General features: G+C 38.5%; 1 protein-coding gene and 1 pseudogene across 1 annotated transcript; both read right to left on the bottom strand.

Annotated features, from left to right (window-relative positions):
* Positions 1 to 540: 540 nt before the first annotated feature.
* On the bottom strand, positions 541 to 27,235 carry LOC105710886 (aldo-keto reductase family 1 member C4). The gene is made up of 9 exons (XM_012443383.3): positions 27,094 to 27,235; positions 23,706 to 23,873; positions 14,799 to 14,915; positions 13,420 to 13,497; positions 12,921 to 13,043; positions 6,876 to 6,985; positions 6,439 to 6,604; positions 2,731 to 2,813; positions 541 to 809 (listed from the first exon to the last, which is right to left on the bottom strand). The coding sequence occupies exons 1-9, from the start codon at positions 27,175 to 27,177 to the stop codon at positions 767 to 769; spliced, it is 972 nt and encodes a 323-aa protein (XP_012298806.1). The 5' UTR covers positions 27,178 to 27,235; the 3' UTR covers positions 541 to 766.
* LOC105710838 (ADP-ribosylation factor-like protein 4A) lies at positions 6,992 to 12,669 on the bottom strand (annotated as a pseudogene).

The following is a 27,235-nucleotide window of genomic DNA, read 5'->3' as shown; positions in this document are numbered from 1 at the left end:
GGACACACTTAGGAGGTCAAGGCCTGGATCTCAGCCTTAAAACAATGTGGGAAGTTTCCTTGTATGCATAAGATGTAATTGACAAAAGAGCATGCGCCTGTATTTCCCAAGCAGAGATGTGCTCAACTCCCTTCTCCTAACCTTCCCCATATCTGACTTCTAATTATTTCTCCTGGATGGGTGTCCTCCCACCTCCCTAACCATCACCCTGCAGGAATGCTTCATCCCCAGGTTGCTGGAGCTCCAATTCTTGTGATGCTAGAGGGAGGCCATGGATTGTTGGTCATCCTGTCAGTATGGCTCACCTTTTAGGCCCTATGTTGTGTGCTTTCTTCTTTCTAAAAGAGCTGAAGACAGACTAATCGATGAATACCTCTCACTTGCTCCTCCTCTAGAGGCTGAACATTCCACCCACTGTCACCTCAAAAATGTCTTTAAATAATTATCATCATCCACTCCCTGCCCCAAACTTACAGGCAAATCATAGTTTTTGGCCCTCATGAACTAGAAGGAAAAGAAACACACAAGTAACAGAGAAAGGAATAGGAAAAGAATCTTTAAGGAAAAACATTCAATTATTTTAAGATGATACAAATTGGTCGTCTTGGCTTTCTGGCCTATGGACATATCTGGCTAACTAAAGTTTAGTTTCCAAGAAAGAGGGATTTAACCAGAGGTGGTGTTTCTAGTCACCAGCACAGAGACATCCTTTGCATCACCATCCTCAGGCAGGGCCTTCTGTAGACATCCTGCAATCCCCTCCATGTTAATATTCATCTGAAAATGGATAATCAGGGTGGCCTGCAAAACTGAAAAGAGAAATAACAGCACATAATATGAATGAAATGACTCTATTAGAAAGGTGGTAGGGAAGTGATTTCCATGAAGCTGCCATTAGTGTGAATGTTAAGAAGTTTATTTTCTGACTAGTTGTAGAATCTCTGTCTTTTATGAACATGACTTTATAATATGGAGTTTTTTCAAAATAAGAAATTATTCAACTTATATTCTCTTGCCTGGAATTTATCACATAAACCACACAGGGTTAATTGTTCAAACATAGTCCTCCATATCTGTCAACAGAGTAAAGAGATATTCTGATCTTTTCTGTTTCAAATTCTCAATGAAAGCAGGAACTTATCCTGCATTGCTTTGAATAGAAATAAGTCAGCTATATTTCATCACAAATAAAGTTTTGAGTGTTAAATGTTATTGGTAGCAATCATACATCCTTTAAAAAATATATTCATTACTGACTAGCTGCTTACCAAATGGAAAATATTTCTTTGATTCAGACATGTAAATTGTGATATGTGATATGGGGTTCCATATCCAAAACTCTACAATATGCTCAGGGCAGTCTTTAGGTGGAAATCACACAAAATAGAGTGATGAATAAATGATTCGTCAATATCAAATAGCTGATTGATGGTGAAATTGCTGAGGTTTGCCACTCTTCCTTTCATTTTCATGATTTCCTATTTTACTCTTTTCCTCTATGAAAATATAAACAACGATATCTAAAAATGTTTGAGCTCTTATGATGTGCTGCTGTGCTTACCCTTTTTAATACATTATCTCATCTTGTCTATTACCTGTTAATATCTCCACTGCAAGTAGTGACATAAGTTGTTTTTCCCTCATCACATGAGTGCCTTTCTGTGAATCCTAGACGCTTGGAGCATGTAGAAAGAGTAAGATCTTTTGTCAGCTATGTATTATCTCCAAAGATGGGGCTTTCCAACTCTTCTCTTGATGTTTTTTTTGTTTTTGAGACAGAGTCTTGCTCTGTCTCCCAGGTGGGAGTGCAGTGACACAATCAGCTCACTGCAACTTCCACCTCTTGGGTTCAAATGATTCTCCTCCCTCAGCCTCCTGAGTAGCTGGAATTACAGGTGTGCACTCCCACTCCCAGGTAGTTTTTGTATTTTTAGTAGAGACAGGGTTTCACCATTTTGGTCAGGCTGCTCTGAAACTTCTGACCTCAAGTGATCCACCTGCCTTGGCCTTCCAAAGTGTTGGGATTACAGGAGTGAGCCACAGAGCCTGGCTCTTCTTTTGATTTTTAATCTCTCTCCTCTAAAACTTCATTATAGTCTGCATTAAGATTTCCATATTGCAAAAAATCAAAGCCAAGAGTTCTATTGCACACTAAGGGCAAACTTTCTGGAGGCAAAATGGTGTTTGGGTCATGGCCAAATGTCTAAAGAGAAGGAAGAAAGAAATTTGAAATTATTGAAGATATTGAATTGACATGATCTAGTAAGCAATTCCATATGGAAAAGATGAGAATTTTTGGCATGGACACCAATGTTGTTGGAAATTTTTATCTGATGAGGAACTGAGCAGGTTTGGAAGGATAAGCTATAAGTACAGATTTGGAAAACCATCTAATCAGGCCATATGAGCAATATCCACAGTTTGTCTACTAGGTCATAGCAGAAATGCTAGGCCTACGTGAAAGGTGCAGACACAGCAATAATATCGACTACTCTGAAAAGTTTAATGAAGTCAGGGGAGCAGGGTCAGGTTAACCCATGCCGACCCTGGGTCCACTCCCGTGGCAGAGAACAGAGCTCTGGAGTGAATCCAGAAGGAGAGTTCCAGAAAATTTCTGTCTCACCTCTCACACTGGCCCCTGTCTCCCTGGTACTGAGGTCACTTTAAACACTCAACTGACATTCCTCCTCTAAAAATAAACTGGGCAACCCATTTTCCAAAGTTACTTACAAATCCAAGACAATATATCGAAAATTTCTGTTTAGGCCATCTAGAACTTTCATATCCTCTGAAGTCAACTGGAATTCAAAAACCTACCAAAGAAGAAAATTTTTATTGTTGTTAGATTGCATAGTTGTCAACTTGCAATAGCCAAATATATCAGAGAGTAGGGTGTAGAGGCAATACTTAAAATATTTGATAAGTTTCCAAAAGTTATGAAAGACATCTCTAAATTCTCAAGTGATTAAAGAACATCAGGTAAAATATAAAGTAAATCCATTCCTAGATAGTATATGTTGAGACTGCACAACACCGCAAAGTGAAGATCTCAACAGAAACTAGAGATGGAACAAAGTTGACCTTGTATGCATGTGATTGGTTCATGTACTTAGAAGATTCAGAAGAATCTAGAGGAAAATGTTGAAACTTATAATTTAGGCAGTTTGATGGTGATGCAATTTGGATATTTGTCCCCTCCTAATCTCAGGTTGAAATGTGATTCTCCAGTGATGGAAGTGGGTCCTGGTGGGAGGTGTTTGTGCCATGGGGGCATCCCTCATGAATGTCTGGGTGCCCTCTCCATGGTAATAGGTATTTACTACATTAGTTCACATGAAATCTGGCTTAAAAATGGTTGACATTTTATCTTTTTTTCCGTCTTACTCCATCTCTTGCTATTTGATGTGCTTGCTCCTCTGTCACCTTCTACCATAAGTAAATGCTTCCTGAGGCCTCACCAAAACCAAATGCTGGTGCCATGTTTTTTGTACAGTCTGCAAAATGGTAAGCCAAATAAACCACCTTTCAGTATATTTTATCCAGCCTCAGGTATTTCTTTATAGCAGCGCACAATGGACTAATACAGAAAATTGGTACCAGGAGTGGGACGTTGCTAAAAATCGCTGAAAATGTGGTGGTAGCTTTTGAACTGGGTAATGAGCACAGTTTGGAAGTGTCAGGAGGGTTCAGAAGAAAATGAGAAGATAAGGGATCATTTGGAACTTGCTAGGCATTGGCTAAATGATTGTGACCAAAATGCTGATAAAAATATGGACAATGAAGTCTAGAGCAACGAGATCTAAGCTCAAAATGAGAAATTTATTAGAAACTGGAGCAAAGTTCACCCTTGTTATACTTTAGGAAAGAACTTGGCTGCATTGTGTCCACTCTAGGGGTTTGTGAAAGTCTGAACTTAAGAGTGATGACTTACGGTAACTGGTGGAAGAAATTTCTAGGCAGGAAAACATTCAACAGGTAGTGTGGCTGCTTCTAAGAGCCTATTATCAGATATGGGAGCAAAGGAATGACCTAACGTTGAAACTTAAAGCTTCCTGAAACCTCTCCAGGATGAGATGCTGGTGCTAAGCTTTTTGTACAACCCGCAAATTTTGAGCCAAAGATACCTCTTTTCTGTATAAATTGCCCAGCATCAAGTATTCCTTTACAGCAGCACAAAACAGATGAATACAGATGGATATTGTTAGATTTCTGTTTCTATATTTGCCCCTATGACACAAACACCTTCCACTAGACCGCACTCCCATCATTGGGGATCACATTTTAACATGAGATTAGAAGATGACAAATATCCAAATTGTATCACCATCAAACTGTCTAAATTATAAGTTTCAAAATTTCCCCCTAGATTCTTCTGAATCTTCTAAGTACATGAACTAATCACGTACACATAGGTTAACTTTGTTCCATCTCTAGTTTCTGTTGAGATCCTCTCTTTGTCTGCAGAGTTATGCAGTTTCACATCAGATAGAGAAATGCTGAAATCCAACATCCATCTGTATTTCCATCTTCAATGGGCAGGTATAATGTGAAAAAAAAAAAAAACTGTTTTCAACAAAATCCAAGACAGTAATTGTCCAAAAACTAATAATGTCATGCTCAAAGAACACAAGCAGTTGTTTGAAAAGGATCTCAGTATTCAAATTGGAGAGAATTTAAATATCAAAAAGCTGTCACTAATTGCTAGCATATAATACTAAATTACTAAATAAATTTATTGGAATACTCTAATGAAAAAGAGAATGAGAGAGAGAGGAAGAGAGAATAAAGATGTCATCAATTTAACAATTGATGAATCTAGGTAAACATTCATTGTATTATTCGTAGAATATTTGCATAGATTAGAAAATTATCAAAAAGGAAAAAGTTATCCAAAAGACTATAAAATTATAAGTTTTCTATGAATCTAGGAAAACATAAACAAATGCCTTAATAAAGAATACTATGTAACTAATTGAAGTGTGTATTAAAATATGTAAATAACTGAATATTCGTGTGGTCATAAACTGGAAATTTCAATAGTCAAATAATCACTTCTCACCAAATTGTTCTGCAGTTTCATAGCAGTTTCAGCCAGAGAACAAAAGATTAGCTCTTTTGTTGAAGTTGATAATACTGAATGTTATATAACAGAACACCCCTTAAGGACTAGCCAAGACATTATTATATAAAAGAATAAGCCAGAAAAATACTTATACTATTCTGGTAATAAGACTTTCTATTCAACATAAGTTAGACAGTACAGGAAAGTTAATAACTCACTTCAAAAGAGGAGAAATATCAGAGAAGTACTTATGGACACTTTATCATGGGATGAAAAATTAAGATATGTGAGCAGATAATGGATTTTTCAATAATTCTTAGGACATTTTAATATCAAGTAAAAATTATGTATATGCACATTTGCCTCCTTATTTCACATATTAAAAATCAATTTAAGTTATCCCAATTTATAAAAGCACATTAATGCTTTTGTAAGATATTAGTAGAATATCATATATTGCTTTACTATGTATTACTATATAATATATATAATATTTTACTATATAATAACAGTAACATATTGTCATGTTTCCAATATAGGAAAAGATACAGTATTATCAACTATAAGAAAATGTCATGAAGAATTTGACTAAGAATTAAGAGTAGAAACTTTTGTTTATTAAATCAAACATAAAGAGAATCAAAACATGGGTATATTTTGGGAGAGGCTATTTCAACAATACATCTGAATCTCTAAAGAATTAATATCCAGAATATAAATTTTGGATTAATTCTGCAGAGTGGCCTCGTTGCCTTGCACACACGTGAGAGAGCCCAGCCAGGAACAGAAGGACTAGACTTAGTTCAGGTGGAGCTTAGGCTAAAATTCAAACCATAGAATTGTCAGTTAAATACATGGTTTTGCATTGAACCTCTATGATGAGGGGTTTTCTTTTATAATTTTACTTACTTAATTATGGTCTTCTACACATAGGAAAAGACAAGCATCCTAATAAAAATACCTAAAGACTTCAACAGGCACTCAAAAAAAAATTCTAAGAGAATAAATATATGAAATTTATACTGAGTAAACAAGGACATGAAAAAAAACTGCAAAGATTTGAAGACTAGAGAACACCTAACCCAACTCCTCATTTCAGAAAATGAAGAAAAGGTGATGTCTCTAGTGGAGGGATAGAGAATAAGTTGCCAACTTTATGCTGAAACCAAAATTTCTGGTTTTGGTCCCATCCTGATTCTCTTCACCCATGCTGCCTCTTCTGTGGCAGAGAAGAAAATCCTTAGGATGTACACAAAGCATTTGTGCATAGGAAATGCCTGGGAAATGGACTTAGTCCAAGGGTGTCCTGAGAGCCTTATAAGAAAAACATGTGAAGGACACAGTGCAGGAGCCCTGATGCCCACGCAGCTCCTCACCTGCACATTCTCTCTGATCCGCTGCTCATTGTAGCTCTTGGCCAGGACCACAACACCACGCTGCAGCTGGTAGCGCAGGGCAATCAAGGCTGGGGATCGTTTGTGCTTCTTCGCTAAGGCACAAAGAACTGGGTCCTCCAAAAGAACTGGGGAGTTTACGTCCATCCTGGAAGTAAAGCCAGAAATGCTGAAGTCTTGAGACTGGATTCAGTTTGGTAGGAGGCTCCTTAAACAGACTAAGGCATTCATTATGCACCAGAGTTTCTCAAGTGAGGTCCCTGACCAACAGTAGCAGCCTCACCTGGGATCTTGTAAGAGATGCAAATTCTCCCCTTACCCTGACTCACTAAGAGTGAATTCCAGGAGACTGAGTATGCTATAATTAAAATTTTTCATCAAAACGGCATTTCAGGTAAACTTCCTGTTGCTTTTATTACCATTGTTGAAGTCGTTGGGTTCCCAGAGCACTATAGGCAACCAGAACAATGTCTTTTGACTTGCAGAAATCCAGCAGTTTGCTCTGGTTGAGGTAAGGATGACATTCCACCTGCAGATGATCAAGACAGAAAAGCATCAGATAATTCAAAACAGTTATGTTAATATAAAAAGATTAAAATAAGCTGAATAATATGTAACATTAAATTTGAACTGAGAATATTATTGTCAAGTAGTGATCTTTCTCATAAAAATAAATTTTATACTGATGTTTCCTAAAAGTATACATAGAAATGTTATTTCTGAGCACAAGCAACTCTATGAACCAGGGCCAGGTTCTAAAAACCTCTGACCACTTGAAGGGCACACGGTCAATTCTGGACTTGGGATAGGGTAAGATTCTGAGCTTTGAACATCAAAGTGTTCCAGAAAGTAAGAATTTCTTTAAAGATTCCTGAGGGCAGCATTAAAAGACAAAAGTAGTAGTTTTATAGGAATCTCAGTAGTAATGTTTGTATAGATTTGAACATCAGAAACCGATAATGAGTAAAATCAATCACAAGTTATAGCAAAACAATCCATATGTTCATAGTGTTGAGTGGTTAAAAGAGAGATCAAAAGTATTTGCCTCCACCCAAATCTCATTTTGTAGCTCTCATAATGACCACATGTTGTGGGAGGGGCCCAGTGGGAGATAATTGAATCATGGGTGCGGGTCTTTGCTGTGTTGGTTTCATGATAGTGAATAAGTCTCTTGAGATCTGATGGTTTTAAAAATGGGTTTCCCTGCACAAACTCTCTCTTTGCCTGGTGCCATCCATGTAAGATGTGACTTGCTCCTCCTTGCCTTCTGCCATGATTGTGAGACCTCTCCAGCCATGTGAAGTTGTAAGTCCTTTAAACCTCTTTTTTTCCCCAGTCTTGAGTATGTTTTTATCAGCATGTAAAAATGGACCAATATGGAACTTGGTACCAGTAGAGGGGTGTGTTGCTGAAAAGATACCAAAAATGTGGAAATGACTTTGGAACTGGGTAACAGGCAGAGGTTGGAACAGTTTGGAGGGTGCAGAAGAAGATAGAAACATATGGGAAGGTTTGGAACTTCCTAGAGACTTGTTGAATGTCTTTGACAAAAATGCTGATAGTAATATGAATAATAAAGTTCAGGCTGAAGTGGTCTCAGATGGAGATGAGGAATCTGTTGTGAACTGGAGCAAAGGTGACTCTTTTTATGTTTTAGCAAAGAGATTGGTGGCATTTTGTCCCTGCCCTAGAGATTTGTGGAACTTTGGACTTGAGAGAGATGATTTAGGGTATCTGGTTAAAGAAATTTCGACACAGCAAAGCATTCAAGAGGTGACTTGGGTGCTGTTAAAAGCATCCAGTTTTAAAAGGGAAACAGCATAAAAGTTCAGAAAATTTGCAGTCTGATGATGCAGTAAAAATTAAAAACCCATTTTCTGAGAAGAAATTCAAGCCGACTGCAGAAATTTGCATAAGCAACAAAAAGCCAAATGTTAATCACCAAGACAATGAGGAAAATGTCTTCACAGCATGTCAGATACGTTTGTGGCAGCCCACAGGCCCAGAGGTGGAGGCCTAGGAGGGAAAAATGGTTTCATTGGCTGGGCCCAGGGTCTCAATTCTGTGTGCAGTTTAGGGACCTGGTGCTCTGCATGCCAATCACTCCTGCCATGACTAAAAGGGGCCAAGGTACAGCTCAGGCCGTGGCTTCAGAGGGTTCAGAGGGTGCAAGTCCCAAACCTTGGCAGCTTCCATGTGGTGTTGAGCCTGCAGTTACACAGAAGTTAAGAATTGAGGTTTGGGAACCTCTGCCTAGATTTCAGAGGATGTATAGAAACACCTACATGTCCAGGCAGAAGTTTACTGCCAGGCCCAGGCTCTCATGGTGAACTTCTGCTAGAACAATGTAGAAAGGAATTCTGGGGTCAGAGCCCCCACATAGAATCCTTACTTGGACACCACCTAGTGGAGCTGTGAGAAGAGGGCCACCATCCTCCAGACCCCAGAATGGTAGAGCCACTGACAGCTTGCACTGTGCACCTGGAAAACCTGCAGACGTTCAATGCCAGCCCATGAAAGCAGCCAGGAGGGAGGCTGTACCCTGCAAAGCCACAGGGTGGAGCTGCCCAAGAACATAGGAACCCACTTCTTATATCAGCATGGGTGTGAGTGGAGTCCCATTGACTCTTGGATGTGAAACACGGGGTCAAAAGAGATCATTTTGAAGCTTTAAAATTTGACTGCCCTGCTGCATTTTGGACTTGCATGGGTCCTGTAGCCCCTTTGTTTCACCCAATGTCTCCCACTTGTAACAGCTGTATTTACCCAATGCCTATACTCCTGTTGTATCTAGGAAGTAACTAACTTGCTTTTGAGTTTAGAGGCTCATAGGTGGAAAGGACTTCCCTTGTCTCAGATGAGATTTGGACTGTGGATTTTTGAGCTAATGCTGAAAGGAGTTAAGACTTTGGAGGACTGTTGGGAATGCAAGATTGGTTTTGAATTGTGAAGACATGAGATTTGGGAGGGGCCAGGGGTTGCATGATATGGTTTGGCTATGTGTCCTCACCCAAATCTTGTCTTGTAGCTCCCATAATTCCCATGCGTTGTGGGAAGGACCTAGTGGGAGATAATTAAGTTGTGGGGAGGATCTTTCCCGTGCTATTCTTGAGATAGTGAATAAGTCTCACGAGATGTGATGGTTTTATAAAGAGGAGTTTTCCTGCACAGGTTCTCTTTCTTTGCCTGATACCATCTATGTAAGACATGACTTGCTCCTCCTTACTTTCTACCATGATTGTGAGACCTCCCCAGCTATATGGAACTATAAGTCCATTAAACCTCTTTTTCATCCCAGTCTTGGGTATGTCTTTATCAGCAGCATGAAAATGGACTAATACAATGATTATTACAGTAATTTCTTTTCTGGGACATGAATAATTAAAGGGAAAGAGTTCAGCTTTTAGCATGTTGGGAGTAATTGAGTAATTGTTTCTCTTCTTGGTGAAAAAGTTTTTTTTTCATAATAAAATGTAAAGTCAGAATAGTAAAACCTGTAGTTAAAGTTGAAAGTAATTACTTTAAAGCCACATGGAAAGGACAAATACAATAATAATAATACAATATAAAAATTTGAAACATCATTGATGAATACTCAATTATTATGTGGAAATTTGTAGTGGAATGTAATTTTCCCTCTTGATAATTATCACCCAGCAGATTACTAGTAATTGCAAAGGGGGAAACACGTGTCTATGAAAATTAGATCTGGCTACCATTTGCTTAATCAAGTGATCAAAATTAGCATCACTAATTGTGGGGCAATCTGTCATTTCATGCTGTTGGGAATACTGTGGTATAATTTCAGGGATACAGCAAGGTAGAGACAGTTTCTCACCAAAAATGTTTAACTTTGATGATATAAAGCATTCAAGTATAACTTCCAATCACAGAAACTTACCTTTTAAAAACTTGGAACGACAAGTTAACTGATCAAAGTACCACAAGCTGAGAGTCACAATTGGATTTGTGTGCATGTGTGATACATCTTTTATTTATTTACTCTTATTTAACATTTCCCATTGTTTTAGAATTTTCTTTGTAGAGGTCATATCTTTTATTAGGTATAATTTCAGGTACTTAATATCTTTTTATATTGATGGTATCTTTAAATTTTTTCATCTTCTGTTTCTGGTTAAAATATAAGAGGTATAAGAGACCTTTCAATAAAACAATGGGAAATCTGAATACACATGGGATAGTCAATGAGATGAGGGCATTATTGTTATTTCCTTAGATATAATAATTGTACTGTTACTGGGAGAATATCCTCATTTCTATGCCATACTTCGAAAGGTCTGTAGAGTTAAATTGTGACCATTGCAATATACTTTGAAGAGATTCAACAAATACTACATGTATTGATGCAGATATACTCACATATATACATGCCCACATATTTGCCAGGTTGGCAAAGTTAATAATTTTGGATACAGATGGTAACAGGTGGATGTCCTGAATTATCCCTTCAAATTTCTCTAAAATTTGAAAATTGTTATATTGAAAAAGAGTAAAACTAATATTAAAACCACATTAAATCCTAAACTTTTTGATTGAAAATCATTTTATATTATTATATTATCAAATATATACATTTTAAATACTACATGTTTCAACAGAACCATACACAGAATAGATGCGTCTAAACAGTTGAATTGATGACAGAAGTCAAAGAGGAGCATCAGAATAAGATGTGGGCTGTCACAAGGTGAGCTCAATATTCTGCTAAATTTTCCTCAGTAGTGATTTCATCCACCATAACTAGTTATCTCCATAAACAGGTAACTTTCTTTGTTTCACTCTTTAAAGTTTTATTTCACTAACTTTGCATCAAATTTCCACAATTGTGTTCTGGTTAATTTACTATACTTGCTTGACTTCCCAAAATGACAGTACCAAAATATTTGTGGGCTAGGGAGAGGAGACCACTTCAAGCATCACTGCATTTACTCATCTTCCACAAAGCCACAGAGTTGGGCATCTGATTGTTCAATGAAATGAAGCTTTGATAGCACCCAGGGGGGCACACAGAAAAACTAAGCTGTAGGCAGTCTTGCATTTGTCAAGACCAGAGAAAATCTATTTCATATATACAGAAAAGGTATTGTATTCATCTTTTCTTTTTCTATTACTGCAACATTTTTCTTCTTTTAATTATCACGTCATGGAGTTTCTCAATTCCTTCCTTTAGTTCATGTCCTATGATTGGACAGATAGGCTGCAAATGCCAAGGAGTTGATGAGCTCAGTTCAACTGTTGCTAACAATTTCTCAATTTCTGAGAGAGACAAGTTCCTCAAGTCTAGTTTCTTAGCACCCATACATACAGGGACATTTTTATTTTCTTATGTGCTAGTTATTTTGTAAAGTTCAGTTTTGACTTCTTCCGTTCTTGCAACATCAACAGAGTCCACAGTAAGCACAAAGCCATCTGTGCGTCTGGTATATGGCTTCTACAGCGTCTCTCATTTCTCCTGACCACCTATGTCCCAGGAGTGGAAAGTGACTGTCTTAGAATTTTCCAAGGTTATCTTCATTTTCTCAGTGTTAAGTCCTTTGGTAGGTATGGTATTTACAAATGTATTGAATTGCAGCCCGTATAAGACAGTTGTTCCTCTAGCACAGTCCAAACATGAAATAAGAATGTGGAGGACTGAAATGAGGGCAGGCTGGACAGGACAGAACTTTAGTCAGTTAGTCCACTCCCCCATTTCCAGCTGCAAATAAGCCCAAATTGAAATGCTTTCTTTTTTTGTGCTTTAGAACTTCTCTTCCTAGGTGGTCCACCTATAAGACTCTCCTATTGGAGTCTGGGTCTAAATGAGACAAGAGTGGCAGGCTTTTCTACACAAGGCAGGGGTGGGGGTAGCAACTAATGTCCTTTCAGCTTATCTCTCCAAGGAGCTCTCATAAACAGGTGACTTCCTGTCTTTAATCTGGATGACTTTCATTTGTTTCCAGTTAATTTTTAGTACTTGCTCAAGAACTGTGAAAACAGAGATGTCAACAAAAAGCATTCAGACATCTAAACCCCATTTAAATCCATAGTATCTTTCTTCTTTTATTCTCACTCTCCTGATTTACTGCTCATCCCATGTTTTCATGGCCTTTATAATTACACAGTTTGCTCCAAATCATCTTGACCCATCCACTCTCCGGTGGTCTTTTGTAGCTTAGAGATAAGCCCACTTCTCCCTGACTTCTGATTAACCATTTCAGTCCTTCTTGATGAAATTTACCTCCAGCAAAAATATTGCAATTCAGCATAAAGGTCTCTGTACCTTTTTCACTAAGCCTTCTCCAAGGAGAGGTACAATTAAGGGTCTTCCATGTTCTTCTACACAAAGCCTTTCTTTTTAAAATCTTCTGTTTCACAAAAGTAAGTAGAATAGCACAAATGGAAGCCAGGCAGCAGGACAGGAAGATGGGCATTGAGAAGAGAAAGAAGAGGCTGAGGGAGTGCACCTGGTTGCAGACGGGCTTGTACTTGAGCCCCGGCTTGTTGAGGATCATCTCCAGCTGCCTGCGGTTGAAGTTGGACACCCCGATGGACTTGGCCAACCCTGCCTCCTTACACTTCTCCATGGCCTGGGGAGAAAGCAGTTGTGAGTTGAGATGACAATGAAAATCGCATCGATTCTCAAGAGAAAAATTACAACAGATAACAGAAAAGGATAGTGACAGCAACAGGAAGAATTTCTGTGTCCTCTTTAGGAAACTAGAGAGATAAATGCACATGGAGGATGGGGAATACCTGTCTTCCTTGTCCCTAATTTGTCTCCTTCATTTCTCTCTATTCTTTTTCAGTCATGTGTTCTTCCCTACCACTCAGCAAAACTTCCTTTGTCAAGCTCCTTAATTTCTAGATCCAATGGTGCATATTCCCTTCTCACACATGGAAGCTGGGAAACAGGTTTGCCCCATCTTGTCTTCCTTTTCTGTGCTCCGTCCTCCAAGCACTCACCTCCCACGTGGCACAGAGATCCACTGTGTCGAATATTACTTTTCCATTTTCATCTTTTGGCAGTAGGTCCTCACCTGGCTGAAGTAGAAACAGTCATTTTAATTATGTCACAATTCAACTTCTCCAGCCATAGGCATGCTCCCAGGTACATTTTAGGATAATACTCCACCATGAGATAGGTGCTGCAATGTTCTAGAAAATGATGTGGGCAAAATGTTTCACATATGGAATTTTAAGGAACGTCTTTAGGAGACAGGCTTCCCTTAATCCCCTACTTCTATCATTATGTGTTAATACATAACCATTTTACAGGATCTAATGGGGTTTCACAGTTGACTTTTGTTACTTTTGTCTGTTCCCATAATTTTCTCTGGGGAAATGCCTCTCTTTGACTGAAAAAGTCCTTCATATCCAGCAATAAGGGACTGTACTCTTGATCTGGGTGATACAATAAGAGCTTCTTATCCCCTTGAAGACTTGATAGTCCATGGGCAGGATCATAAACTAAACATGGTCAAATGAAGTTCTTTTCAATATTAATTTGAAAGTCGTAAGACCGAGGGAGGCTCTCTTATGTTAATGACCAGGAACTTTGAGCTGCCTCAAAGCTATCATTGCCACCAATGAAAAAGGTTGGGACAAAAATCCAGAAAACCTCTTGGAGTGCATAGATAATTACGGAGAAAAGGTCACATTTTTAGAGTCTACATCAAATCTTTAAATGTATACATGGCAGTGACTACCCATTTGCATCATGCAATAAACTTTTAAATAAACTAGCCTGAGTATTTTTTATACATTTAAATTAAAAATTATGCACAACACAGAAATTCATGGCTAAGCAAAGCTACAAACTCCATTGTGAAAGAAACCTCAGTGAAAAAGGCAAGGATTCTCAGGTCCCAATGAAGGTTTCCAGTTTAAGACTCACCCAGAGTGAGTTCCACCAAATCTATTTCAGCTTAAAATGGGGAGAGATGATTGAAACTCACTGTGCACTACCTGTGCAGCAGTTTTTTTTTGGGGGGGTGGGGGGTGCACCGCAGCTGCATAAGTTTCTGCATCTGTGCATATCCTAAGAGATGGATTCAGGAAACTTAATTAAGACAGGACCTTGAAGGTGGCTATTGTTATTTTCTCGAGTTTTTGAGGGAGAGGCTTTGAGGTTGATGTATTGTCTTCTGTTGTCATCATACATTAGAGAAAGAAGTTTTCACTATTTATTCAATAAAACTGGGGTTAGGCATTATACATAGGATTCTTCTCCCATGTAATAATACCTACACCCTCCTAAGAAGACGCTTCATTCAACCATCATCTTAAAGGATGGTCGTGCTGACAACAGAAGAGAAAGGAGTTTGGTCCCACAAATTGCCTACCTTGAGAGCCACTGGGAAATGAATAAGATAGAGATCAACATAGTCCAGTTGAAGTTTTTTCAGTGAGCTTTCCAAGGCTGATTGGACCAACTCTGGTCGACGGAAAGTGCACCAAAGCTGCAGAGTAAAATAAAGGATTTGTGTTGAATAAAAACATGAGCCAATTGTATTAGTTTGCTCCACCTAATATTTACACATTTTTCACCATTCCACACTAATGACTCCTGGGGAAAAAAATTCCCTTTGTATGTTTTCTTCTGATATGACCTACCCATATGAATGCGATTATATATTGCATACATAGTTAGTACACCTGCAGAACAATGGAATTAAAATTTTCAATAGGTAAAAATTGATATCAAGAAATAATTATTCTAATTATCTGAATTGTGTTTGAGAGAATTTATAAAGCATTTGAATAGTCTAATTTTCTCATCCGTTGAACCCAATGGATAAGAATAAGTATTCCTGTTGTTTAGAAAGTGAAGAGCAAAAAGTTTTCAACATGCTGACATGTGTTGAACACCATTCAAGACACTTTGTTATCTGTTGTTTAATATTCATAGGGCTCTCTTATGTTGCATCTCCCCTCCTCCTACACGCTTTGATGAAAAGGACAATTGAGATTAAGAATAATACGCTATTGAAGAAAGTTAACCTAGACATAAGAAAAACTAAATATGATTATAGGTCTCTATGAGTCTGTAGTCTATGTTAAACCATCCTGATCTGTTTTTTCTCCCCCAAAGATTGTGAATTGGAGGCAGTGTTAGCATGTCTCTTCCATGGAAAGACAGAATAGTGTGCAGAGATTCACACTGCACACTTTTTTCCCAAGAAGCAATGCAGGAACTTAATAGGAAAACTGAAAGAATTCACAGACCCTTTGAAAGAAGTGGCGGGCTGCAGCTTCGGCTGTAAGACAGATGAAAAACTTAAGTTCCCAGGGTGTGAGAAGGAAAGAAACTGCCTCCAGAATCCTTTCCCACCAGGTAATCTGAAAATCCAGGCCATGGGGAAGGCATTAACCCTACCCAGACCCAGAACTGACTTAGGGAGAGGTGAGAAATAAAGTAGAAGCAGCAGTGGCAAGTGCCACAAACGCATTCCCAATGTCCAGCATGGACTAAAGGAAGCCATTTCTTATTTTATCTCACAGGGAATATCAGGGAAGTCAGCCAACCTGAACTTGGGGAGTTCAGGCAGGTGTCACAGATTGGAAGAAGCTTCTAACGGAATTTCATGATATTAATATTATCTCGAGTGGGGATGAACTTCTTTTGCCAGAACCCTGGGGGAAAGCAGGAAGTGTGCTGCAGACAAATGCAGAAGCCTGCCACTTGGCCTTGCAGGTGGATGTGGAGGGGCATAGCTTGAAAACCAAAGTTGTTATCTCCATAGGAAAAGCTTATGGCCATGGCAAGTCTGAGTTCTGAACATAGGTTGCTTGGAACCTAGTCCAGTGCTCTTAGCAGAGCACTGTGGGACTGAGAGCTGCCTTGACAACTCCATGAGGTCTTGGTGAGGTTTACGGCCACTGTCTACTCCCCACTCCCTGTGTGAACGCTTCTCTGCAGCAGAGGCAGTTATACTCCCCTTTGGAACATTACCCCGGTGGTCTGAGAACCATCCCCTGACCCTCACAGCAGTGGTGGCTAGCCTCACTCCAGAAGAGTCAGAGTACATACCTGCCTAACCCTGACCAAACCTGGTTGTCCACCTCCACTCACCCTGGTAGCTTGACACACAAACAATGAATTTTTGGGAAATATGGCCCTGTCCATCACCTGAGAAACCAGAATACCTCCCCAAGGGAGCATAAGGCAAGCTCAATTCTCACTGCTACTACCACAGCTGGTGCTCTTTTGCAACTGCCATCTCTTGGCTGGAGGCCAACCAACACAGTCTATCACAGAATATCTAGGTAGAATAACACTGCATCCAAGTAGGAGAAGACATGTGCACGATTTCAGCTACCACCATTGCCTGCAACTACCTGGCTAACCAGAAGTCTTGAGCTTGCCCATAGGACAAGTTTACTACTGTTATAATCAACATTTGGGCACAGGCTGCTTGGAACTTAGTCCAGTGCTCTTCACAGAGTACTGTGGCTCTGAGATCTGCCTTGCCAACTCCATGTGATCTCAGTGAGGCTTACTGCCACCGTCTAATCCCCGCTCCCTGTGGGAATGCTTCTGTGCAGCAGAGGCAGTTAGGGCTTTGTGCAGCACATCAGGGTGATATGTGCAGCACATCAGGGATATCTATAATTAAGGAATCTCACAGAGTCTATGTCACTTCCCTGCCTCCCCCATGAGAGCTGGAGCTGGCACCCACTGCTGAGAGACTTGAAGACAGGTCACATCACCAAATCCCTTGTAGATATTCCCCAGCAGTAGCTCAGAGTGGGGCAACCACACTACTGGGTGGCTAGACCCAGAAGAGCAATAACAATCAATCTCTATAGTCTGTCTTTCAGGAACTCCTCTTCTCAGGTTAAGGGAAAGAGCATCACATCAAGGGAACATTCTGTGGGACAAAATAATCCATATAGGTCCCACATCTTTTTATAGGTGGAAAATTTCTCTTAGCAGAGACAATTGCCGTGCTGGGTTCAGTGGGGAAAGTCTAAATCTCTACCCTCAACAGTCAAGCAGCCTTGGTGCTCATGAAAGTTCTTAGAGAAGGGATCTTCTTTCTCCTCTTGTCCATCACTGCAGAATATATTTAGGGCTTCACCCAAAGGAGCTCAGCATTAGTACATGTATAGCCAGCCTTCCTGGAACATTTCAGCATGACTACATCCCCACAGGAGGAGCACTTCCCAGGTTCAGACTTGCATGAGAGGCAGTCACTATTTCTCCCTACTTGGAACATCAGCATTCCTACAGACAAAAAATGGTGCCTGTCTGATCTCAATATCCAAAACACTGGGACAAAAGAGAGGCTGGGTGGTGAATAGCTTTCCCGTCAGCCTGGCAGGTGAGCTGAGATAGCTCCTACTCTTCACCCTGATAAGATACTGAGTCCAACTGTGAGCTCTCCCAACTATCTTCAGCAAAGCTGGGATCTCTGCCCACCATTGGGTAGTACATTTATCCACCTGCTTTGGCTACAAATGTTTTCTATCCAGAGATACCAACTCTACTGGCCTGGGATGGTATCCTTGGTTGAGGATACTCAATAAATAAAATAAATTTATAAACAAAATGCTGGGAAAATGAATAAATAGAAAATACAACAGAAGAATGAGATAAGCTTTCAAGAGACTGCTGCCATTCAAATCTCATAGGAGACAGTGAACCCGCCCACATACTGAGTATATAGCTACTACAACCAGCATCTAAGGAAGCCATGATACAAAGACTCTCTATAACCAAGGAACTCATAAAAGTCTTCACATCTAATAGCATTAAAGATCAAATTAGGTTATTATAAAGTATAAACATTATAGTCAGATTCTTAACAGGGAAAAGAGAAATTTAAAATACCTAATAAAATAAAAAATAAATTTAAGAACAATTAGAAGAAATAGTCTATCAAAATGAGAAGAAACCAACAAAGTAATTATGATAATATAACAAAACATTATTTTGTCACCCAGAACTCTGGGAGTCACCCAAAACACTCCCAAGAGATCATACTGGCTCCCCAGCAATGGATCCAAACCAAGATAAAATCTTTAAAATAACAGTTAATGAATTCAGAAGATTCATTAGTAAGCTACTTAAGGAGATACCACAGAAAAGTGAAAATCAACCTAAAGAAAATTTAAACAATAATTGAGGATATGAATGAAAAATTTTCAAAGAAGATAGATACCTCCCCTCCCCCGCCACACCAATCAGAACTTCTGGAAATGAAAGACACATTTAGTAAAATACAAAGTGCAATGAAAAGTTTCAACAATAGACTAGAACAAGTAGAGAAAAGAATTTTAGAGCTCAATGAGAAGGCTTTTGAATTAACCCAATCAGACTATGATAAAGAAAAAAGAATCAAAAGAAATGAACAAAGTCTCTACAAAATAGGGATTTATGTAAAATAGCCAAACTTAAGAATAATTGGTTTTCATGAGGGAGAAGAAAAGTCTAAAAGTTTGGAAAACTTAATTGAGAGAATAATTGAGGAAAACTTTCCTGGCCTGGCTAGTGACTTAGATATTCAAATACCAGAAGCTCAAAGAACTCCTGGGAAATTCATTGCAAACATATCACCACCAAGGCACAAGGACGTGAGGCTATCTAAAGTCAACATGAAGGAAACAATTCTAACAGCTATGAGCTATGAGACAAAAGCATCAAGTCACTTATAAAGAATAATATATCAGACTAACAGGAGGCTTCTCAGCAGAAACCTTATAATCTAGAAGGGACTGAGGTCCTATCTTTAGCTTCCTTAAACAAAATAATTGTCAGCCAGGAATTTTGTATCTAGCACAACTACATTCATAAATGAAGGAGAAATAAAGTCATTTTCAGACAAACAAATGCTGAAAAAATTTGCCACTATCAAACCAGCACTACAAGAAATGCTATAAAGAGTTATAAATCTGGAAACAAAAGCTCATTATGCACCACAGTAGAACCTCCTGAAAGCACAAAACTCACAAAGCCTATTAAACAATAACACAACAGCAACAAAAAATCCAAAGTATGTAACAACTAAAATGATGAATAGAACAGTGCCTCATATCTCAGTATTAACATTGAACATAAATGGCCTAAGTGCTCCAATTAGGAGATACAGAATGGCAGAATAGATAATAAACCACAAACCAAATATCTTCTGTGTTCAAGAGATTCGCCTAACACATCAGGATTTGTATAAACTCAAGGTAAAAGGGTGAAAAAAGAGATTTCAGGCAAATGGAAACCAAACGTGAGCATGAGTTGCTATTCTTATATCAGACAAAATAGACTTTAAAGCAAAAATAGTAAAAAAAAAAAAAAAAAAATACGATCACTATATAATGACAAAGGAATCAATCCTATAAGAAGATATTACAATCTTTAATTTATATGCACCAACATTGGAGCTCCCACATTTGTAAATCTATTACTACCAGACCTAATAAATAAGATAGCAACACGATAAGAATAGGGGACCCAATATTCTACTGTACAGCACTAGTTAGATAATTGAGACAGAAAATCATCGCTTCTCGGCCTTTTGGCTAAGATCAAGTGTGGAAACAGAAAATCAACAAAGAAACAATGAATTTAATTGTACTCTTAAGAAAATGGACTTAACAGATGTTTACAGAACATTCTGCCCACCAACTGCAGAATATACATTCTTCTCATCATTCTTCTTATTCTCCAAGATAGACTATATGATAGGCCACAAAACAAGTCTCATTAAATTTAAGAAAATCTAAATTACATGAAGTATCTTCTCAGAACACAGTGGAATAAAACTAGAAATCAACTCTGAAAGGCACCCTCAAAACTACAAAAATACATGGAAATTAAGTATGCTCTTAAATGTTTTTGGGTTAAAAATAAAACCAAAATGACAAGTAATATCTTGAAATAAATGATAATAGTGACACACTTATCAAAACCTCTGGAATACAGCAAAAGCAGTGCTAAAAGGAAAGTTCATAACATTAAATGCCTACATCAAGAGGTCTGAAAGCACAAATTGACCACCTAATGTCACACTATGAACTAGAGAAACAGGAAGGAAGTAAACCAAAAGCTAGCAGAAGGATGGGAATAATGAAGATCAGAGCAGAACTAAATGAACTGAAATTAAAAAATCACAAAAGATCAATGAAAATAAAAGCTGGTTCTTGGAAAAGATGAACAAAACTGAGACCATTAGTGAGATTAACCAAGAAAGGAAGAGAGAAGATCCAAATAAGCTCAATTAGAAATGAAACTGGACACATTACAAACAATACCAGAGAAATTAAAAAAAAATTCAAGACAATTAAGAACACCTTTATGTGCACAAACTAGAAAATCTAAAGTAGATAAATTCCTGGAAACATACAACCCTCCTAGATTAAATCAGGAAGAAATAGAAACCCTGAACAGACCAATAACAAGCAGCAAGATTGAATCGGTAATAAAAAATTGTCAACAAAAAAAGTCCAGGTTCAGATGAATTCACAGCTGAATTCTATCAGACAGTCAAAGAAGAACTGGTACCAATCCTACTGAAACTATTCAAAAAGATAGAGAAAGAGGAAATCCTGCCTAAATTATTTTATGAAGCCAATATCATCCTAATACCAAAACCAGGAAAGGACATACCAAAAACAAAACAAAAAACAAACAAACAAAAAAACTGTAGACCAATCGCCCCCATGAACATAGATGCAAAAATCCTCAAGAATTTACTAGCTAACTGAATCTATCAGCACCTCGAAAAGATAATACATCATGATCAAATAGTTTTCATCCCATGGGTGCAGGGATGCTGTGACATACACAAGCCAACAAATATGATATATCACAAAAAGAGGATTAAAAACAACCATACGATCATCTCAATAGATGCCAAAAAGCAATTAATAAAATCCAGCATCCCTTTATAGTAAAAACCCTCAACAAAGTAGGCATAAAAACCACATATAACAAATACATAGCCAACATCATACTGTGTGGAGAAAAGTCGAAAGCATTCCCTTGAGAACTGGAACAAGACAAGGATGTCCAATTTTTACCACTTCTATTAAACATAGTACTGGAAGTTTTTGCCAGAGTAATCAGGCAAGGAAAAAAAAAAGGACAGCCAAATTGGGAAAGAGTAAGCCAAAGTATTGCTGTTCACCAATAATATGATCATTTACCTATAAACTCCTAAAGACTCATCCAAAAGGCTCCTCTATCTGACAAATTTAATAAAGTCTCAGGTTACAAAATCAATTTACAGAAATTAATAGCACTGCTATTCAACAATAGCCATGCTGAGAATCAAATTAAGAACTCAAGCCATTTACAACAGCTGCAAATAAAATCCCTAGGGATATGCTTAACCAAAGAGATGAAAGATCTCTACAAAACAAACAAACAAAACAAAAAAAACCACTGCTAAAAGAAATGATACATAACACAAACAAATGGAAACACATCTCATGGTTATGGATAGAAAGAATCAATAGTATAAAAATGGCCATATTCTAAATTCATGTGGAACCACAAAAGAGCCTCAATAGCCAAAGCAATACTAAGCAAAAAGAAGAAATCTGGAGGCATTACAGTACCAGACTTCAAATTATACTACAAGGCTATAGTTACAAAAACAACATGATACTGGTATAAAAATGGGCACTTAGATCAATGAAACAGAATAGAAAACCCAGAAATTAGGCCAAATACTAATCTTTGTTTGACAAAGCAAACAAGAACATAAATCAGGGAAAAGAACCCTATTGAATAAATGGTGCTGGGACAACTGTTAAGTCACATGTAGAAGAATAAAACTGAATGCCCTCTCTCACCTTATACAAAAACCAATTCAAGATGGAGCAAAGACTTAAGTCTAAGTCTTGAAACCATAAAAATTCTAGAAGATAACACTGGAAAAACTCTTCTTTACATTGGCCTGTACGTTGGCCTCAGCAAAGAATGTCTGTAAGACTCCCAAAAGCAAATGCACAAAAAAGCCAAAATAAATACATGGGACCTAATTAAACTAAAAAGATTCTGTGCTGCAAAAGAAATAATCATGAGAGTAAACAGACAACCTACAGAATGGGAGAAAATTTTTGCAAACTATGCATCCAGCAAAGGACCATTATCCAGAATCTATAAGGAACTCAAAGAAGTCAGCAAGATAAAAACAACCCTGTTGAAAAGTGGGCAAATAACATGAATAGACTGTCTCAAAAGAAGATATACAGACAACCAACAAACATATGAAAAAATGCTCAACATTACAATAATCAGGGAAGTGCAAATTAAAACCACAAGATATCACCTTACTTCTGCAAGAATGTTTAGATTAAAAAGTTCAGAAAACAGAAGAAGTTGGCATGAATGTAGTGAAAAGAGAACACTTTTACACTGCTAATAGGAATGTAAATGAGTATAATCTTTATGGAAAACAGAATGGATATTCTTCAAAGGACTTAAAGTAGATCTGCCATTAGATCCAGCAATCCCAATAGTGGTAACTATCAAAAAGAAAAGAAGTCATTATGTGCATTATGTGAAAAAGACATATGCCCACACATGTTTATAGCAGTGCAATTCGCAATTGCAGAAATATGAAACCAACCCAAGTGCCCATCAACCAATGCATGAATAATGAAAATGTGCTATATACACATCATGGAATAGTGTATATATAAAAAGGAATGAAATAATATATTTTGCAGTAACTTGGATGGAGCTTGAGGCCATTATTCCAAGTAAAGTAATTCAGGAATGGAAAACCAAACACTATCCATTCTCACTTATAAGTGGGAACTAAGCTATGAGGATGTAAAGACATACAGATGATATAATGGGCTTTTCAGGACTCAGTGTGGGGGAGGTTGGGAGTAAGGTGAGTGATAAAAGCCTACATATTGAGTACAGTGTCCACTGATTACCTGACAGTTTCACTTAAATCTCAGAATCACCACTATACAACTGATTCATGTAACCAAAGTCCAGTTGTACCCCAAAACCTATTGAAATTCAAAAAATGAATATATAAAAATATTATACTGATCTGAGCTGAGGCTCAAAATCTAAAGTGACTTTCAAGTAATAAATCTGAACATTACAATGATGAGAAAGACATCATCATTCTCTGCCTTTTATTTTAGTTTTAATACATGAATATGTGTGAATAAATTGGAATTAATAAGTGCAATTCATCCACAACTACTGAACCAGCTACAGAATTGTCATCTCCACAGAATCACATTAAGTATGTGTGCATTCATGCTCATCATAGGCACAGTACCTTTGAAGTGTAGAATATGTCTTCTCTCTTCACACTGCCATCTGCAATCTTGCTTCTAATGGCCAGTCCAACTTGCTCCTCATTATCGTATAAATGAGCAGAATCAATATGGCGGAACCCAGCTTCTATTGCTAATTTGACAGCCTCCACAGCTCTATTCTTCGGAACCTGAAGAAGAAACGGAAGGTAGTATTTGGTGATTAATGTGCTTGAGAGGTAGTGAAATGGGAAAAATTTTCTTGTTCTCCTCACAGGGTGTGCAAGGGCGTGTGGCTCACTTCTTCAGTGCCCCAGTACTCAAACCTCTAGGGGAGCATACAGACGGGCAGGTTGTGACAACGTCTACGTGTGGATGTTTACAGCTCCTGAAGCCCCAGTGGCGTGTGTTACAGGGTGCTCTTTTAGTCTTGCTCTTTTAGTTTTGCATCTACAGGCTTGTGTTAACCAGCTCAATTAGACCCCCTACCTTGTCGCAAGGACAGAGGGCTTTCTGTATCCTGGGTTCTAGCCTTGGTGTCTGAAAAGAAACAGATCACACCTGGGCTTGGAGAATGAGTGCAAGGTTTTATTGAGTGGAAGTAGGTTGGGGAAGTCAAAAGGGAATGGAGTGGGAACGTTTCCCCCTGGAGTCGGGCTGCTCAACAGCCTGGGCTGTCTTCTGACTGCTCCAGCCAAACTCAGCACCATTCTGCTTCTGCCAATATGTGGCCTGCTGGCGTGCTGGTGCCTTTCAGCGTGTTTCTCTAGATGTCTAGCTGCCTGTGCGTTCCTCTGCCTATGCGCTTCTCTCAAAGTCCAGCTGCTTCTGTCTCTGCCTTGGTAGGATCTCGGGTTTTTATAGGCACAGGATGGGGACGTGGCAGGCCAGGGTGTTCTTGGGAAATGCAACATTTGGGCAGGAAAACAAAAATTCCTGTCCTCACCTAGGTCCATACAGGTGGACCCTAGCCAGAGACCACGGCCTCCTCTACCCAGCGCTTCCCTTCCCTGCTTCTGTATCGTTTAAAGGAACCATGCTCTTCCTTTTCCAGCGTTTCCGTGTCAGTAGTTCAGGCACCAGCAACGGCCTTCACAAACATCACATTATCCTCGTGTCTTGGGTTAGTTCTATATATGGGGTTATAAACCCATCCCAATTTGCTTTAGTCTTTCCTGGTTAATAATAAAGGTTGGGTATCTCTGGATCTCTTCAGTCCCGGGCAATTACTGGTTAATCACTAGCATGGAGTTGCCCAACAACAACCTCAGATGTAGTCATTTGTTAGAAAAGTTAACAAGATTCAACTTATAAATATAGCTATTTTTATTATTATTTGAGACAGAGTCTTACTCTGCCACTCAGGCTGGTATAAAGTGGCACAATCTTGGCTCACTACAAAATCTGCCCCCACCCCCACCTTCTTTACCTTGGACTCAAGAGATTCTCCCACCTCAGCCTCCCATATAGCTAGGACCACAGACAGGCACCATGATGCCTCGTTTGGTTTTTGTATTTTTGGTAGAGACAGGATTCACTATGTTACCCAGGCTCAGACTCCCAAGCTCAAGGGATCCACCTGCTTTTGCCTACAAAAGTGCTGGGATTACAGGCATGAGTGACTGCATGCACACTCCTAATTATCTTTAATATAGTGAGATGAACACATGGTAAATTGGCACATGGAGGAAATTATGGAAAGAATACAGTGTAAGTTCCTATGATTTGTCTCTCAATGATATTGCAGGAAACACACTACTTCCTCCAGCATCACATTTTGACAACATAGGGGAAATATTGTCTACAAGGGATGCTATTGGGAGACTCAATCCTCAAGATTTTAACTGAGTGCTAGTTACATTGACCCAGTCTGTATAGCACACACCAAACTTCCAGTCTTGTAAAGAAAGCAGGTATACAGAAGCCCCACACTTTGTACAAGTAGTTAATTATAGACACTACCCTTATTAGTTAGGAAATGATGAGGAATTCTAAGATACCAGCCAGGCTCCAACTTTGAAAACATCTGCGTCTATGGGTGACAGTCTATAGCGGTGACTCTTTCTACACAGCCATTAGCCATTCTGTCTGCATGACAGAACTAAATACTAGGAGTAAACACATATACTCCAAGTATGTAGACTTATACATAAGAAATTAACTGCAACCTGTCAGGGAATAGTAAAGTATGCTTTAGTCTTAAAAAATAAGGCCGACCTTTTTAGGAAAGACATAATTTCAGTGAAATTTAAAATTATTGACTTCTCTACCAAATTTGGATAAAGATTTGAAAGGTACCTTTTTTAAACAACAAAGCCATACATAGAACAGTTTTCTATTTTAATACGAGTATTTCAGGAGCTTTCTATTTCCAATAATATTAAAAAGGACCAGATGTCAGGTCTCAGCGCCTTCCCCTGATACCAGCGCTGATCTCTTTGCTGTGCAGGCACTCAAGTTCACCAAGGCTGGAGCTTCAGGGCTGTGATTTCCTTACTTCCCCTCATGCCAATCGCTTACAAAGTAAACTGCTAGTGTCGATGGTCTTCAAGACGTCTCTCTATAAATTCTTACAATGTACAGTTGAGAAAAGTAACAAATTTTATGTGACTAGTCCCTATTCACATACTTAGTAGCCTTGGAATTCAAGTTTTCTTCCAGTGGAGAAATAGTTCAGTCTAGAAAATAAAGTCTCCATTTTGTCCACTTCTGTGTCAGAGGACCACCCCTATCATTTTTATGCAAATCTGATGCATGTTAACATGGACCAAAAATTCAAAATTTCTCTTGTGAGGTTCTCGTTTTTTCTTAAAATAAGGTTATTTATCCTGTCACATAATTTTCCTAGAGGTGAGAGATGTGCAGCGTATTGTAGTAAGTCCAGGACCAGTATTACTGTGTCATGCTAAAGGCTAAGCGGCAGCTCAGCAATTCTCTCCAACAGTTTTCATGTACCCCATCTTTAGGCCTTGTTGCCACCCAGGTTTCTTTTGATCATGTCTATTGGAAGAATAAAAGATTTCTTCAATTGTAGAAATAAATGGAGAAGCCATTCTCACTGCAGTCATCTCCTAGAAGGGGAACTGCCAGGCAACGTCCTTCACTGTTGAGTTCTATATATTCTGCCAAGTTGGGCAATACACAGAAACAGAAGAAGAAAAGGACAGAAACAGAAGAAAAAAAGCAGTGTACAAAATAAAAATAAGCAGTAGATTACCATATGACAGACGTGAATGCGAAACAAACATTAACTACCTTTTCTCTTTGAACGTAGAATAGCTCTAGCCTAGTAAAACAGACCATTTAAGTCACGCAGAGTAACAGAAACCCAAAGCTGAGCAACTCAGGTCATCGTCCACTTATTCTAGCTTTGCTCTTTTAAATGCTCAACACTGAAAATGTGATTATTACCTCTGGAGGTGCATAGGTACCAAATCCCAATACAGGTATGAAGTTACCATCATTTAGCTTCACACGCTGACAAGTGGGATCCATTGCATGTCACTTCTTTCGTTAAGCAGACCTGTTTCCTTCTTCAACATCTGGCATTTAT

Source organism: Aotus nancymaae, unplaced genomic scaffold, assembly GCF_030222135.1.
Source record: "Aotus nancymaae isolate 86718 unplaced genomic scaffold, 86718_ANA_hifiasm-v0.15.2.pri h1tg000083l, whole genome shotgun sequence".
NCBI lineage: Eukaryota > Metazoa > Chordata > Mammalia > Primates > Aotidae > Aotus > Aotus nancymaae.
Note: the sequence above shows the minus strand (reverse complement) of the source record. Positions and strands in the feature narration are given on the sequence as shown.

What these genes read in the sequence shown, in the direction of transcription:
- LOC105710886 (XM_012443383.3), bottom strand. Translation starts at nt 27,177, where the DNA reads ATGGATCCCACTTGTCAGCGTGTGAAGCTAAATGATGGTAACTTCATA. An exon ending in GTACCTATGCACCTCCAGAG is followed by an intron (nt 23,874 to 27,093) that starts GTAATAATCACA and finishes TTTCTTCTTCAG; the next exon opens with GTTCCGAAGAATAGAGCTGT. An exon ending in ATCTCTGTGCCACGTGGGAG is followed by an intron (nt 13,044 to 13,419) that starts GTGAGTGCTTGG and finishes CTTTCTCCCCAG; the next exon opens with GCCATGGAGAAGTGTAAGGA.